The 16,972-nt window shown below is 31.1% G+C and overlaps 1 protein-coding gene across 2 annotated transcripts; it reads left to right on the top strand.

Annotated features, from left to right (window-relative positions):
• The first annotated feature begins 8,608 nt into the window (after positions 1 to 8,608).
• Positions 8,609 to 16,749, top strand: LOC139513439 (uncharacterized). Of its 2 annotated transcripts, none has more exons than XM_071301915.1 (10): positions 8,609 to 8,698; positions 10,322 to 10,406; positions 10,848 to 11,597; positions 12,113 to 12,310; positions 12,693 to 12,908; positions 13,309 to 13,446; positions 14,001 to 14,386; positions 14,973 to 15,090; positions 15,351 to 15,430; positions 16,401 to 16,749. In XM_071301915.1, the coding sequence occupies exons 2-10, from the start codon at positions 10,322 to 10,324 to the stop codon at positions 16,434 to 16,436; spliced, it is 2,007 nt and encodes a 668-aa protein (XP_071158016.1). In that variant the 5' UTR covers positions 8,609 to 8,698; the 3' UTR covers positions 16,437 to 16,749. The 2 variants fall into 2 exon arrangements, with proteins under 2 accessions (XP_071158016.1, XP_071158015.1); XM_071301914.1 differs by having other exon boundaries at positions 8,690 to 8,782.
• Positions 16,750 to 16,972: the final 223 nt, after the last annotated feature.

Genomic DNA, 16,972 nt, shown 5'->3' with positions numbered 1-16,972 from the left:
TATAATATTTTGTATGGGTCAATGATGTATGATTTGATAGGTAAGGTGACCTAATGTTTTGTTATGTTAATTTGTTTTTCGCGGGTTCGTGAAAAAATTGTCTAGGTGGTCATTCTAGCCGTAGACATCGTACAGTTAAAACTTCCTTTTTTGCATAAAAAAATGTGTTTTTTTTTTTTTTATATATAATCATGATCATGATGGAGTACGGCATCATTACCAAGAAACGGTTCTTGATGATTGTTCCTTGACGTGACGTTTCCAAACTACATGTATATAAGTTGGTTGTCCCGGGCGGCGAGTGTCCGTTTATTACGGGTATGATATGATATTTAACATTTGAAATGTTCTTGGAAGTAAATAGATATTTATTAGTATGATTATTGTTGCCGGAAGTATATTTTTTGGTTCACAAAGTTGTGTGTTAAATTACTTAGTATAGATACTATTACTGTGTTATATATGATGTTTGCATATGTATATGAGATTATTGTATTGTTCTAAATTACAAATTTGATTAAATGCTGTCTCCAGTCTGTCTGCACGGCAAAATGCATATTTTAGTTGAGTCTAATTTAGTTGGCTAAAATGATTGTGTAGTTAGGACATATATGTACAGTTCTGTGTAATGTCTAAAACTTGGTATGTTTCATCTACGGATTTTGACTAAAAGAAAAAAATGGGCATTACGACTTATTGATGGAGCAAAATATTGATGGAGCAAAATATTGATGGAGCAAAATTGTTGACCTGAGCCCTTTCCTTGCATATTTTAAAGGGTTTTGTGTTGTTCACGTTTCCATGCAGTGTTTTGATTTTGATTATTGTTTGAATTTTATTATTTCATTTTTTCTTTTTCTTTTTTTTCCCGTATGATTTCCAGGATACAATAACAAATAAAAATAGATCTATATATAACATCGTCTAGACAAATATCTATTCATTCAGAAGTACACATAGTTTCACACAGGAAAAATCAACCACTTGTTAAACACTTATATACTTCCTTTTTATTGACAATGTTGTTAAGCTATCGTTTTTGTTTGAAAGTGCAACAAATTGTTACAAAGATTTGCACTAATGGTGTGTAAAAAGAAGGAGGTTATATGAAATAGGTTTTGGGAACATGCTATTGGTATCCAATATTGGTATAGGAAACCCAGTATTGGTATTTTGAACCTGATATATATATATATATATATATATATAAAACTTTGGTGTTAATCTAAGAGCACGAGAAACTGGAACTATACTGATTGATATTTTAGTCTTTTTTTATTATAAGTTTGGTCTGTGTTTTTAATTTTGTTAGCCATTTTTTCTGCTTTGTTTCGATCTGATGCGTTCAGCACTTTTCAACTGCTATTTATATTCTGTTCTTATGTTGTACTGGTAAACAACTGTCTCAGGGTAGGGGACTTTAATTAGATATAAGAAGATGTGATGTGAGTGCCAATGAGACAACTTTCCATCCAAGTCAAAATTTGTAAAAAGTAAACCATTATAGGTCAAAGTACGGCCTCCAACACGGAGCCTCGACTAATACCGAACAGCGAACTTCAAAGGGCCCAAATAAACTCATCATAGACACCAGGATTAAACTTTTATATTTACGTCAGACGCGCGTTTCGTCTACAAAAGACTCATCAGTGACGCTCGAATCAAAAAATGTTTAATTAAAAGGCCAAATAGAGTACGAAGTTGAAGAGCATTGAAAAGTGACTAGTGCAAAGCAGGAAAACCAACGTCTAATCTATATAAAAAACGAGAAACTAAAAACACAGATGAGCCATGCACATCAACTAAGGACCAGAGATGGGTCCGATTACTTTCAATGTAATTGATTAAATTACAATTACTTTGTCATTTGTACGATTAAATTAAATTAATGATTACATCATTTCTGAAAGTATCTGATTAAATTAATGATTACATTTGCAAAGTAATCATGATTACATCTGATTACAATGAATTTAAAAACAAAACATTTTGAATGATGTGGATGAATAAACGTTTAATATAACTATAGCATTTTTGAGAACGTATTTTATTTGGATCAATTATAAAATGATAACTTCAAATTAAATGTCATCTATTTAAATAAACACCAAATTTCACTACATATATATACATTACACTTTATCACCAATGTTCTCTAAATTATTTTGAATTAAATTTAATAAAGATATATCATAATCAAGAGTTTTTTTGTTTGTCTTCTGACCTCTTTCATAATTTATATGTATTCCAAGTTGCAGTTTATGGAAGTTTAAATGTGGAGGAAATAAAGTTACATTTGTACCAGTTAAAACTATGTTAAACTTTAATAGAAATGTTTAATCAAATTGTAAACAATATGTATTAAGTACTAAAAACCATTGCATTTTACACGTCCAGTCCAAATACAAAAAAAAGTTTAAACAACATATTTGTCCAACTTTTAATTTAGTTTGTGCTAATTAGATAAATTTTCATGTCTGATTTATCTTTTATCATATTTCCCTACAGCTATACTCAATTGGTAATTGCAATAAAAACAAACCTTAATTAGTCTCCTACCTGTCAATTCAAAGTTGACAAAAATCACAAAAATTAACAAAAGATTATAATTCAAGGTTAAAGAAAAGTATTACTTGAATATATAACAGTTATTATCAAATATTAATATGAAAATCATTATAAAACGATGAATATACATGTATGTACAATATCTTTTACTAAGATAAAAGGTATATAATTGTATTATATGTCTCTGCTTAGGCTAATGATGACTTTTCAATACTGTAACAGTTTATTTTTTACTGAAGTAGACAAGCTTAAATTAACCAAACCATTTTAGTATGTTAAAAATTTATCAAATATGAACAAAGAGGTTCATTTAATGACCAAAAACACAATTTTAGATTTTTTTCATTGTAATCAGAATGTAATCAAAAAGTAATCATGATTACAGGGTATTTTGAAAAGTAATTGATTAAATTAAATTACATGTAATCAGATTTTTGGCTGATTAATGATTACACTGATTACTTGAAAAATTGTAATCAATTACAGCTGATTAACGATTACAATTACAATTACCCCAAGTCTGCTAAGGACAACCACTGAACATCAGGTTCCTGCATTAGAGCAGGTACAAACAAATGCAAATGCGCCAACCTGAAACAATAGTGTAACATCACAACATTGATGACACACTATAAAAAAATCGATTTAAATGACTTAACGCAATTTAAATGACTCAAAAGACATATTAACAAAAATAACAACCAAGTGAACATACACTGAACGAATACATTTGTTTATTCTATTTTTGGTAATATCCGTGTGACGTGGCTCGGTACTTATACACCCCACTATCATTGTGTTTTTGTGCTATGTATTCTCACGGTTTTTCGTTTTTGCTAATGCCTTGCCTATATTGCTTTTTGTTTGTCTTTGTTAACATGTGTTTGTTTTATAGTGATTAAGATTTTAATACAATTTTTAGGACATTTTTACCTATTATGTCTGTTTGTTTTAATCACCCATCGTTGTCAAAAAAATGAATTTTCTGCGATAAGTGATATCCATTTGACGTGGCGCGGTACTTATACATCATTTTTTTTTGTTCTATGGTAAATTTTTGTATTCTTGTCTTTCATTTTTTGCTAATGTGTTTGTCTATATGTTTTTTTGTTTGTCTTTGTTTAAAGTGATTAAGATGTTAACACAATTTTGACTGCTGTACACCTATTTTGGTCATTCTTACCTATTATGTCTGTTTGGTTTGTTCACACATCTTTGTCAATATAATGGAACTAATTATAAACTTTCTTACAAGAAAAAGGTTTACACGGTAGGTATAGTGTCCGGCTAGGATCGTGGTTTTTCGAGTGATTTGATCGGGCTTTTTCGAGTGTGACCACTTTTTTTCGAGTGAATATGATCAAAAATGTAATCAAACAGACTTCCTTTCTGACAAGATGTGATAAAGAAGCTTGAGTTTAATAAACAAGGATATAAAAGGTGTGTTAGTATTTGAGATAAAAAGATATTATCAGTCCGACATTATTTTTCCTTAAAAAAGTTGAATTTAGTCTTTCACTGCTTTTATTCCAACAAACAGAATAAAGCCATTTTTATACACATACCAATGCAAATGTCGATAGAAATGCATACATGGAATCCATACATCCTTAGATACAATGTATACAGACACTTTATAAAAATTCTTGTTGTTGCATTGAAAACGACATTTTGAGACTAAATTCAATTCTATGTGTTCGGGTTTTTTCGAGAGCAGTCCAGGCTTTTTCGAGTGCGTCCTTATTTTATCGAGTGATTATACAATTTTCACATAGCTTAGAATGTTATGTGTCAGTTTATTCACGTTTAAAAATAATTAAAAAAAGGAAACAAATGCACTCATCAGTTTGATAAAGGTGTACTAACACATACACTTTAGAGCCTTTAGTTTGTTTAATAAGATCCCATTACTCGGAAACATAAAATCTAAAATTTATAAAACTCAAAAGGAAGGATAACTCAATAGATATCAACATTTCACCGAAGTTTCATGTAAATTGGTTACAGCGTTTTTGAGATAATGTCCGACATGCTGACGACGGACAGACAACGGTATACCATAATTCTAACTGTATAAAAACTGCAAAGTTCACCACGAATCATATTATATATACCGTGGTTTAGCTAACTATAAAATAGGTTTAACCCACCATTTTCTTCGGACAATGCCTGTACCAAGGCAGGAATATGTGGCGTTTAGTTTTCATTTGTTCTGCTGATTGATAGCGTTTGATTTTGTCAGTTTTTGTGGAATTCCCCTGATTTAATTTGCCTTGGAGTTCCGTGTATTTTGTTATACCTTTTATCAATTATGAATCAACTAACCGGTTACAGTATCATAATTTGAAGGCAATTACTCGTACAGGTGTGAATTGATGGTTTCAATCTTGTACCTTTTTGTATACTCTTGTATTTGACTATTTTTATTGTTTTAGTTTCTGTATATTCAGGAAATCTCAAAGTAAAAGGCAAAATACTATGATTTAAACAAAATCGTCATTTAAAAACTTCTATAAATGAATATATCACTTGCAAAATTTCTGTCAAAAGCGTTTTTTGTATTCTTATTATTTACCATATAAGATTTGACAACGCGAAGCACTGACCAATGAGTTGATGATACCCACGTGGACAAATAGTCCACCTGTAGTGGTATCGACCCAGTGCTAGTAAATTAAAATGATATTATATAAGTAACAGTTAGTGCGTCTAAATCGCTTTTCTGTATTTACTTTAATCAGGAACACTCAAAAGCCAGAAAATGAAAGTCAAGGTTGAATAATACTTGAAACCGTGATGAGAGTTATGTCAAAAAGGGATCTTAAAAGAATAGTCGACATTTTGTTCACGCATCGTTGTCAATATAATGGAATTTGATTCTACTGTCATACAATTAGAGGTTTAGCGCTATAAAATCAGGTTCAATCCACCATTTTCTACATCAGAAAATGTCTGTACCAAGTCAGGAAGACGACAGTAGTTATCCATTCGTTTGATGTGTTTGAGCTTTTGATTTTCCCGTTTGGTTTGGGACTTTCCGTTTTTAATTTTCCTCGGAGTTCAGTATTTTTGTGATTTTACTTTTTTCTATAAATAAAGGAAAACATCTTTTTATAAATTCATGCGTCCGGAGCTCATTCTAGATTTACATCCCAAGGGCAAATATTGTAGTGCTAAATATGTTTAAGAAAGGAAACACGTAAAGGAAAAAATAATATTAGCCAAATCCATTTATGGTGTTGACCAAGTGCTATAAAATACAAATAACACTTTATTATAAAAATATGAGCTGTATTTATCTTCACCTGCAAGAACGCAAAAAGCCCAATGTATCAAAACCAATGATGTAAAAGAACCTAAACAGTTGCTGATACTAGTATATCATCACAAAGGACCTAACAATAATAGCCGAATCTATCTTATATTTAACGCCAACATTGCCTGATGGAGTTGAAACCTTCGTTTCTTAATACTTTTTATTAAAAGTTTATACAGGGACAACTTTATTTCCATGGTGCCAGTATTGAAGAGTACTAACTAATTGGATGATACACTCGGGGACGGATAATCCACAAGCAGCGGCATATACCCAATGCTAAAAAAATACGAATAACACTTTATGATGGGATGCTACCGAACTACTCTTATTTATTTACCTTCATCGGGAACGCTCAAAGCCGTACATATGCAAGCCAAGGGTGTATAAGAACCGAAACAGTTGACGAGCTGTATGACCAGAAAGGACCATAATAGACAAATACATCTAAGGTATACTTTGCCTGAGGGATTTAAAACCTTAGTTTCTTAATCATTTCCAAAAGAAAGTTTTGTTATAGATCATGAAAGTGAGGGAGTATTGACTACTCATTTTATGATACCACCAGGGACTGATAGTTGACCAGTAGCGTAGTCAATTGATGGTTTCAGTCGTTAAGTATATTTTGCATTTTTTGTAAGTCTTGTTCGGCTGATATTTTTTTTCTGTTATCGGTATTTTCCTTCCTTTTTATAGAATATTTTTCAACATAAGAAAAAATACCATGCTTAAGTTGATCAAATAAAGAAACAGTAGTAAACCGGTATTAAAAAGTCACAAATCAATTGAGAGAATTAAGTTACAAAACAAACCAAAACCGAGGGAACACATCAACTATAAGAGGAAAACAAAGGAACAACGAAGTGCAACAAAATTAAACGCCAACACACATAGAAACGAACTATTTGATAAAAACTGCCACATTCCTGACTTGATACAGGAGATTTTAAGAAAAAATGGTAGGTTGAACATGGTTAAATGGCACCCCCTCCCCATCACCACCACCTCCGCCCCGCCGCTTTATGACAATGTTCAACAATATCGCTAAAATCGTTAAGTATGGAAAATCCTCCTCGAAGAAGTCGTCTGACAAATTGATATCACTTTCAAAATTTACATTTTTAAGGATTTAAAGTTAAAAGACAATGAATTGCACTTTACGCCTAAATGCTATTGTCAGCCGTAAAGGCTATTATAGTTTGATTTATATTATATTAAAACCAGGTTCCAAATAAGATTTATTTTACCTGGCAAAGTGCAATAGAAGACGACAATCGCCGATCGAAAAGGTTCGCACTTAACCTATTGGAACCCTTGAAAATATTGCTGTAAACATAAATCATAAAAAGAGATGTGGTATTATTCCGATATATATCAAGCATAACACCAAAAGACAAGGACGTAATCAAATATACAGGTCACCTTCACCTTAGCTGTATTTGGCAAAACTTTTAGGAATTTTGGTCCTCAATGCTCTTCAACTTCGTACTTTGTTTGGCCTTTTAACTTTTTTGGATTCGAGCGTCACTGATAAGTCTTTTGTAGACGAAACGCGCGTCTCAATCCTGGTATCTATGATGAGTTTATCTTCAACACCACCGTATAGAAAGCTATAAAAGCAAATGAGACCAACAAGTGAATCAATTCAAAAATGAAAACTAACAGCCTGATTTAAGGATATATTAAACAAAAACAATTATAACAGACTGCCAATAATACCTGAACTATGTGTCTGACTCTCATTGGCACATATGTTAACGCATTTTCGAGGTTTAATTTGTTTGTGAGATGACTATCCTCCCCTTGAAATTTGTATAGCACTGAATTCAACATTACAATAAACTGTAAAAATGAAATGGACAGGGCTTGACTAACAAGAACGGTTCTATGCATAATGATAACTAACATAACGTCTAAAGACAATTTAAAATGCTTTAAAGGAGTTTTTGCAGTTACTCAAAGCTAATTAAAGCTCAAAGCAAAGTTTCATCACAAAAACATTTTATATTTCCATTTCCATTTTCAATGTTTACACAAATATTCTATACAGTTGAAGGCTCTTGAGGGATACCCTACATCTAGAATGCTGCTGAAAATAACAATGTCTCCAAATGAGTACACACACTTTACTCTGATATATGCAGACATTTTAGAAAATTTCAGCGGTCTCTAGGTTTGAAACTAGAAGAAATTGGTTACACATAACTTATACTCTTTTCCTAACGGACAGATGTAAGACGCTTTATAACATGATAATAAACCAATTTAATAATGCATCTCTAGTTTTCATACAAATCTTTATCATTTTGGGTTTCATCAACGAACAAATAAAAGCCCACGCAGTGTCAATATTCCTTGGAACATGTTTATTTCCGGACGAACATGTTCATGTTGTTTATCATTTTATAATTAGCATAAACTGCTTTATCACAATACTGTCTTTCTAATATATGCATGTTATTGATTTTTTTTAATTAGTTGAAGTTTATACGCAGTACACCCATTTAATAGGAGTCATAACACAAACTTATTAGTGGATTAACATATTTACAACTGGAACAAACAGGTGACATATTTCAAACAACTTATCAATTGATTGTCATTGGTCATTTTAATTGTTAAACAACAAATTTTGGTTTACCATTAAATATTCAAACGTATGTTGGGTGTGTTATTAAATGTTATTCTCCTACATATGCAAAAAACTCTTACGTGCACGATGCAAACAACAAATGAATTACTTTTGCTCGAGGCTACGTCTTCCGTGTACTAATATATAAATATAGGGACTCATGCACAAACTGCGAAACAAAGGTAATCAATCCAGTTAATTGTTGTATTTTATTTATATAATTTATCACTTACAGTCCCAGTCTTATTTATTTTAACAAGAACAAGGTAAGTCTATATGTTGTTATAATAGGAAGTCATTAAACAATAACTTCAGGATTGAAGATAACACATGATAACATGTATATCTATATGTATGTGAAATATTTACATCTATTCCGTTGTGTATGAAAAAATTTGTACATTTACGCTATTTTCTAACTATTCTTTCTTGATATACATATATATTCTTTGTAAAATGTAAAATAACAAAAATATAGAATTTCAAGGAAAACTAAAAAAGCAGAGATCATTATAAAATGGAAAATTAAAAGCTCAAACACATCATGGCGAACAAATGGAAACTTGACAACTGTCATATTCCTGACTTTGATCATGCATTCATTGTTTAGAAAATGGTGAATTAAACTGGTTTAAAACATTAATATAACTAAAATTCAAAGTGGTCAGAGTATAAAATTGCAGATTTAGTTGATTATGATCTGTTAAATATTTGATTTGAGAAACAATTGTGCTTCTAACTACCGATCTCTACTAATGATACTAGTAACTGATTTTCTAATTTTCTAACAAACAAACGAAAAAAAAATCAAAAAATTATATTGATCAACAAAAACAATCTTATTCCGACAAACAACATGATCTAGTTAACAGGGGATAGCTGACAACCTTGTCGTGTCAGTTTTATTAGTTAATTTTAATTTCATAAATTCTGTTTGCTGCACGACTTAAATTTATGTTGACCAGAAAAGACAATTTTTTACTTTTTAAACAATGGATATGAGGTAAATAATGCATAATTATGAATAAATTTATAATTCTATAAAAATATGCATGTATGTTTACGTACATAGTATTATTGTGACAATTTTTGAATGACTTTACGATGGTATTCATGACAAGATGATTATCATATGACATGTTTGCTCATTTATCCTGGTGTTCATTTAAATATAAGGTCAAAAAGTGTATCTGGCGTATAAAGATAATTAGATGTGTCATATTGGACAGAAATACATACATATAGCTGGTCCATTGATTTCAGAAAAAAACGTTTGAAACACGAAAATGCATCGCTCATTATAATTCATCACAGAGACAAACGTATTGCAGATAATGAATGGTGATCACTGACCTGATTATTTTAAGAAGTTATAATCATCTATCTATTACAAATTAACAGAATTTGCGTTGTTTTTTCTTGGTTTATCAAGACTTGGTAAAAGAATTGAAAAGATAAAGAAATAAAATCAACTGAAGTTAAATGCCCAAATTCAAGATTCAATGAAAATATGATGTACTCTTTTATTTGCATTGTTTTACTTATAATATACATTATATAAAAAAAAAGTGATTGAAAAGGTAAACAACCAGCGTATAAGAACTGTCAAGAAGAAACTGATAATTGGACCGGACCCCATCCCTATACACAGCGTTCGTCTCAATTCATTGTCGCCACTCAATATCAATACATTTGTAACAGTAAAATATCAATGTTTGACATGCTTGGGGAATTTTGAAAAACAAAAACTAAATCAATACAGATTGCATGAAACTTAAATTGTATACATTTTTTTCCCATTTCAGATGTTTACAGAAATCCATAAAATTGTTGTATTATCCATATTTGTCCACACATATATTTACGCACAAGATGTTCAGAACGTTGGAGGTAAGTCTGTATGAGAACAAAACCATGCAATGATCGATAAAACAGTTTCGATTTTCATGGAAATAAAAGGGTTGATAAATCTGTTTTGTTTAATTTGAATGAATAATCAAATCAACTGAAAGTAATCTTTAAAATTGTCAGATTCTTTGATGCGATGTTCTTAGTAAATTAACCTTTTTTGGTTTATTTTCTTATTTATATATTGGTATTGTATGACTTTTTTTTCTTAAATTCAGTGCGTCACAGATTCAGATTCAATATTTTATTAATTATGATTTTTTTTTAATGCCTACTCATTAGTTGTTTTGCAAAATATGTTTTTTTTTCTATTTTTTGTAATTGTTATTATTATTTCATTTTATTATTATTATTTCGTAATGGCTGATGATATGATTTCTTAGATATCATAAGATAAATATATGTATAAATTCTTCTTTTCAGTTAATCTAAATGTGAAAAATGATCCTTTTGCAACCCCAGGCGTAGACCCGTTTGGTAATATGAAATCAAGTACTAGTTCAGACAAAACTGCAATCAAGACAAGTAAGTCGTCGACGACAAGACATATTTCGACAAGAAAAGATACTAATGTGCAAGGATTAGACAAGGAACCAGTTGTGGGTGCTGAAAATTTAAAAACTGAAAACGCCGCAATCAGTTCTACTGAAACCAGCACAAGTCAGACAAACAATGTCCAAAGTGCAGGGACAACAGTTTCGAAAGAAAACAGACGTACAGATGTGAACGCCGTTAAAGCAAGTGACACAGTGTCATCGAATGCACGTAGTTCGAACCGACGTGTACCAAGAAAAAGGAATAAAAAACAGAAAACAAAAATCGATACTACAACAAGAAGTAACAGACAACAGAATAGAGTAAATCAAGAGGTCTCAAGACAGTCAACCACTGGAACACAAAGCAATACTGCAAAGAACTCTAAAGGACAAACCAGCAGTACTAGAACAATAGTTTCCGATAGATCACAAACTAGTGGTTCCGTACAATTAAACCCACAAGCGGTAAGAACGTCAAACACAGATACAAGAACTGCATTAAGAAAAGATGGAGCTTTTTCGTCAGACATTGATTTTAATGGTGCTTTAAGAAGAGATGAACAAATCGGAATGGAGTTTGATGTACCAACAACTGAGAAACCAATTAGATATTTCAGACAACTTTTTGCCGATCAAAGTACGTATCTTAATATATCAAAAAGCATTTAAAAAACAGATGCTGCATGATTTACAATGTACAACAATCCATTTAAGATCAAAATACAAGGATATAATCAATAAAAAATGCACAAAACGAGTACTACGATGAAAGCTATAAAAGGCAATGATAACAAAATGAGAAACAATTAGAAGAAGGTAAACGTAAAACATAAACATAAAAATGAAAACCAATTATGTCAAATAGCACCCAACAACAACAACTGAACTAGCTACATTTTTTTACCCTTTTTTAAACCCAAATAATATATTACAACCACTGAACTACACAGTATGTGATCCTTTTTATACACAAAACGTTTCCTGTCAAAATAATTATATTTTCTTTATTTAAAGCTAACTTATCTCGAAAAGAATTAAACATAAATATCTTGTTTGTAGAATATATCAGTGCTTCCAAGCATTTTGTTTAACTAGTATTTCTCACAGAAATATAATTTTTCATTCTAATCATATTTCGTTGTTTTATAATAGGGATATGTGAAATTCAAAACTGTTATAGCACCGACTGTTATTTTGAACATCCTGGTGACTGTAGGAAATACATTCGTTGTACGGCTAGTGCTGAGGGTGCTGGTATGGAGGCTCTTGAAATGAATTGTGCTTTTGGAACCTTTTGGTCTAGAATGAAAAATACATGTGATACTGCATCAAACGTAGTATGTCCAAATGGTAAGTTGCATATGGTTTAGTTGTATATAAAGTACGAAAAATAAATTTATAACCAATACCAACAACTGAACAGCATAAAAAGAAAAGAACGATACACGATGAGTTTGAACGGTTCTGAAGTGTAATGTACATCTAATCACGGGCGAAAACAATGTTCTTTGTAAATAAGAGATTTTTTGTTATGCAAATGTTTTGATACTTTGTGTTCTGTGATAGTCTGTCTCTTCTTTATCATTCTGTACTAGTACGTTTTGTTATGCCACCAATCATAATTTAAAGAAAGACTTCAGCAGTTGTTTTGTGTGATCTGGTATTAAACCGGAAGAAAACAAGCAGCGACTTCGAAATCATCTCTCTGAGTTGATTTATTTTGTATATGTAGATCCATGTAGAGATAGAACACTCAAGAGTTACCCGTCAGGTTTGAACTGCAGAAGTTACTGGACCTGTGTTAATGGTCGGTCTGATGCAGAATGTTGTCCTGCTAATGAGGCTTATGAAAATGGCGTCTGCCAAGCAAGCGATTCCTGTAAGATAGATGACGCTGAATGTCCATACAAATTGAGAGGTGATATGCCAGAAAAGAAGAAGAAAAATAGTAAGTCAATTATTGTGGAGATATGAAATAAAGATTTGTTTTTTGTAACTGCTAAATTGTATCAACTATACTTTTAAAACGGCTTATTTGTTCCTTTCTTATATTAAAGGATCCTCAATGCTCTTCAACTTTGTAATTGTTTGGCTTTATAAATATTTTGATATGAGCGTCACTGATGAGTCTTATGTAGACGAAACGCGCGTCTGGCGTACTAAATTATAATCCTGGTACCTTTGATAACTGTTAACTATTCACGGTTGATAAATCTGTAGCAGCTGTGTCCAATTACTTCTATCTAGAGTCGTTTCAATCCACCAAAAGAAGTGATAGCAATATATTGTCTGTAAATCGTAATAAACTATACGTGAATAATAATGTAACATAATCATTTTTATTTTAGGCTGTCCCTTTGAAAGTCACCCAAACGATGAATCACTATATGTCCTGAAATATTACGGGACAGTAATGAATTGTGCGACTGGAACACGCTTTGATGAGGAGCAGTGCACATGTATTCGAGCTGTTTTCAAAAGAATCAGTAAGTATGGAAGCCATAAGAAACACCAACAGCTTTTTTTTCCATTTTGTTTTTGTGTAAAACTATTTTGACTTAGATTAATGAATAGATAGATGATGTATTCAAACAATGTTATACTAACTATACACATATAATGTATACACAGTTTTATTTTCTAACCTTTACATCTAATTTTACATCTCTTGGTAACTATGTTAAAAAGACCAGATCTTAAAATTAAACAAAACGATATGTTGACGAGTTAGGGTATTGACCTACATGACAAACATCGTCAAAGGTCTTTATCAACATCTTTGACACAGTTTGTTGTTTTATTACTTATCACTTTAACCAATATACTTGTAGTCTCTTTTTTGTGTGTGTCCTTTTTTGATCCACATAAATTGATTGTTGTTTGCATTTCTCTAAGAATGAAAGTTTAAGAGAAGAGTATAGACACCAACCAATATGTTTATATTCTATATGAAAATGACCTGGTGCTAACTAATACCTTTTCAAAATATTTAAGCAATGAACATTACATTTTAACTCATAACAATTGTAAATTCTAACAGGATGTGTGCCGACTACAGACATATCATTTAACGGTAAAAGAGTCATCAGCGGTCGCAGTTATATCGAACCAAGCAACGTTACATTGACAGAACGATCCGGTGGTCGATTCAACGGAAGAGCAGCAATCTCTGTTCCATACTTCAAGTCTAATCAGAACATCGAGAGACACTTGGTTGTTCGAATGAGATTTTATCACAATGGCAAAGAAGGATTTGATTCACAAGTACTGATCTCTAACTGTAAGACAGTATCCAGCAACGAACTATCACCATCGTTTGCAATTCTTCTTTCAAAGACAAAAAATCAAATTATTTTCTTTATTTCGACAAAACAAGGAAACATGGACAAGTCTGGTGGAACTGCTTCAATTTCATTGCCCTTCACGGTAATATATATACGTAGATTTTATCTTTGTAATACAGTAGTATGTATGTACCATTTTGTTGTCCATTAGACACATTCCCCATTTCCATTCTCAATTTGACGTATGATAGGAAGTTTAAACCTGTATATATCAGTGTTCATAACTCCTTATATATACATTCATTTTTTTAAAACCAGTTTGTATTGACAGATTTATCATTATTTTTTCTATTTCACATTGTTATCAAATGTGTTTTTGAGTCATAAATACACGTATAAAGTTTTGAATCCTTTCTTGATCTTAAATAAGGCGTCATAACAGAACAGTTCTGCACATTAAAGTCATTATATTCAATTTATGAAATAAAACTGACACATGAATCGATGTACAGTCAAACCTGATTAAGAGACCACCTGCATTAAGCAAAACACTGTATTATAAGACCACGAATTGAAGATCCCTATGTAGTACATGTCATATAGTTTGAACCTGTATTAGGAGACAACTTGTTTGTTCTCCCTTAAGTGGTCTCTTAAAACAGGTTTCACTGTCTATACTTTTCTTGTTAAACATCGATATATCAACAGTCTTTTGTTTATAATTTCAGCCAGGGAGTTGGACAGTGGTAGAGATGAAGTTCATTAACCAACAGTTAAATGCTACCGTACAAACATTCAAGGCTGACGGCTCATCAACACAGGTCAACGACGTTAAAGATTTAAAGGGTATGTCAATGAAAATACTGCTTTTCTAAATTATAAAAACTGAATGGTGAATTTTCTTAATGTCGGAAAGTAAATACAGAGTTTTTAAAATGTAAGTTTATAGTTTGTTTCACTTGATAACAAAAATACTACGCTGCTTTCAGTGCTCGATTTTGATGATCGAACGTATAAAACATTTTTTTCCCTAGATTATTGGTAACCTATTCATCAAAGAAAATGTATTTATTTAAGGTAACATATTCTTTATTGATATTTTATAGGAAGAATCAAACCAAGTGTTGAGCCAGTGATGGTTGGCAATTGTAACATGAATGACGGATTTGTTGGCTATATTGATGAGGTTTGTTGATAATTAAATTAAAATTAAAATGATTTTTCAAACACGTTTTCTATACATATAGCTCAATAGATGACATTAGCCACCAACCCTTTGAAAATATTAAAAGTATAATCACTAAATAAATTTCCTCGTATTTGATTATTTTTAAATTTAAAAATTGCGAAAACAACGTATTTATTAAAATCATGACCAAAGCAGTACTTTTCAAATCAGTGTGCACATTAAGACATATCTCGCAATAATTATTCATATTTCAGATTGAAATCAAGTTAAAAAAGAGTTATGAAACAAATGATGTAATTAATTGAATACAGTAAATCATGAAAACTACAAACTGCTGTCAGTGTAACACGAAACATACTAGATTAGCATATATCCCTTTCAATGAATCTATACAAATTATATAAATAAAACGCGGTTGAGTGATAGAACATCTTGTTATCCCGAGCTTTACGAACCTATTTTAACTCCATTTTAGATCTGAATATTTATTTTTATACTAAATTTTCTGTTATCATTGATTTTTAAATTATTGATTAAAAATCAAAGTCATTTTTTTGTTGATTTAAACTTAAACTACTGTCTTTTCAAGTATTAAGCACCGAACGATCTGCATGAGTGGGTGATACCTACTAAAATGTCATCCGCTGATTCGTGTAAAGATTTTCGATTTCGTTTTTTACCCAATACACAAATCTCATTTTATAACGTGTTAAGAATTTATAGAACCCTTATAATGTAAAGTTAGCATCAAGGTCGCAAAAAAACACACAGATTTTATCACTTTAAATAGATAAAAATAAACCTATTGGGGACTTTGCTCATTGTTGAAGGTCGTACGGTGACCTAATGCTGTTAATTATGTGTCATTTGGGCTCTTGTGAAGGGTTCTCTCGTTGTCAATCATATCACATTTTCGTTTTTGCATACTTATCATATTTGGTAAAATCATATATTTTTTTATTTTCAGGTAAAAATATATTTATGCGATCCTAACGATGTTTGATAGTAGTACCTGTGCATAGTTTCTGCTGTCGATAGTGCTCAACTCATAAAAACCCAATGTTTTACATGCTGAATTTAAAATGATAACAACTTGAATGGATTTAACTGTAATGAATTGCAATATCAATTACCACTGCCACAGAAATGTTCAAAGTGTATCGATCATTGCATAGATTGTTAAGAGCAATTGTTTTCAACTTAACAAAACAACAAAAAAAGAGTCCACACAAGCATACTGTTACGTTAATCATATACAACTACATTTGTATAGTTGAATGTATTTATTTTTTAAATAATAAAAGTATTTATTACTACTTACTGAATCTACATGCATGTGTAAATGGTATTTAAAATACTTGTTCAAATGTCATCACTCAAAGACTCCATGGTATTTGTCAGTCCAAATAGATGTACTAACGGTTAATATGCGTTCTCATGCATAGTGTTTCAACATTTATTAATTAATCAAAGTTATAACATTTGTCCATCAGTTGAAAAAAAAACCTGCATTGTTCACCATAAACCAATATATACCAG

Source organism: Mytilus edulis, chromosome 2, assembly GCF_963676685.1.
Source record: "Mytilus edulis chromosome 2, xbMytEdul2.2, whole genome shotgun sequence".
NCBI lineage: Eukaryota > Metazoa > Mollusca > Bivalvia > Mytilida > Mytilidae > Mytilus > Mytilus edulis.
This window is presented reverse-complemented; position numbering and strand designations above follow the sequence as displayed.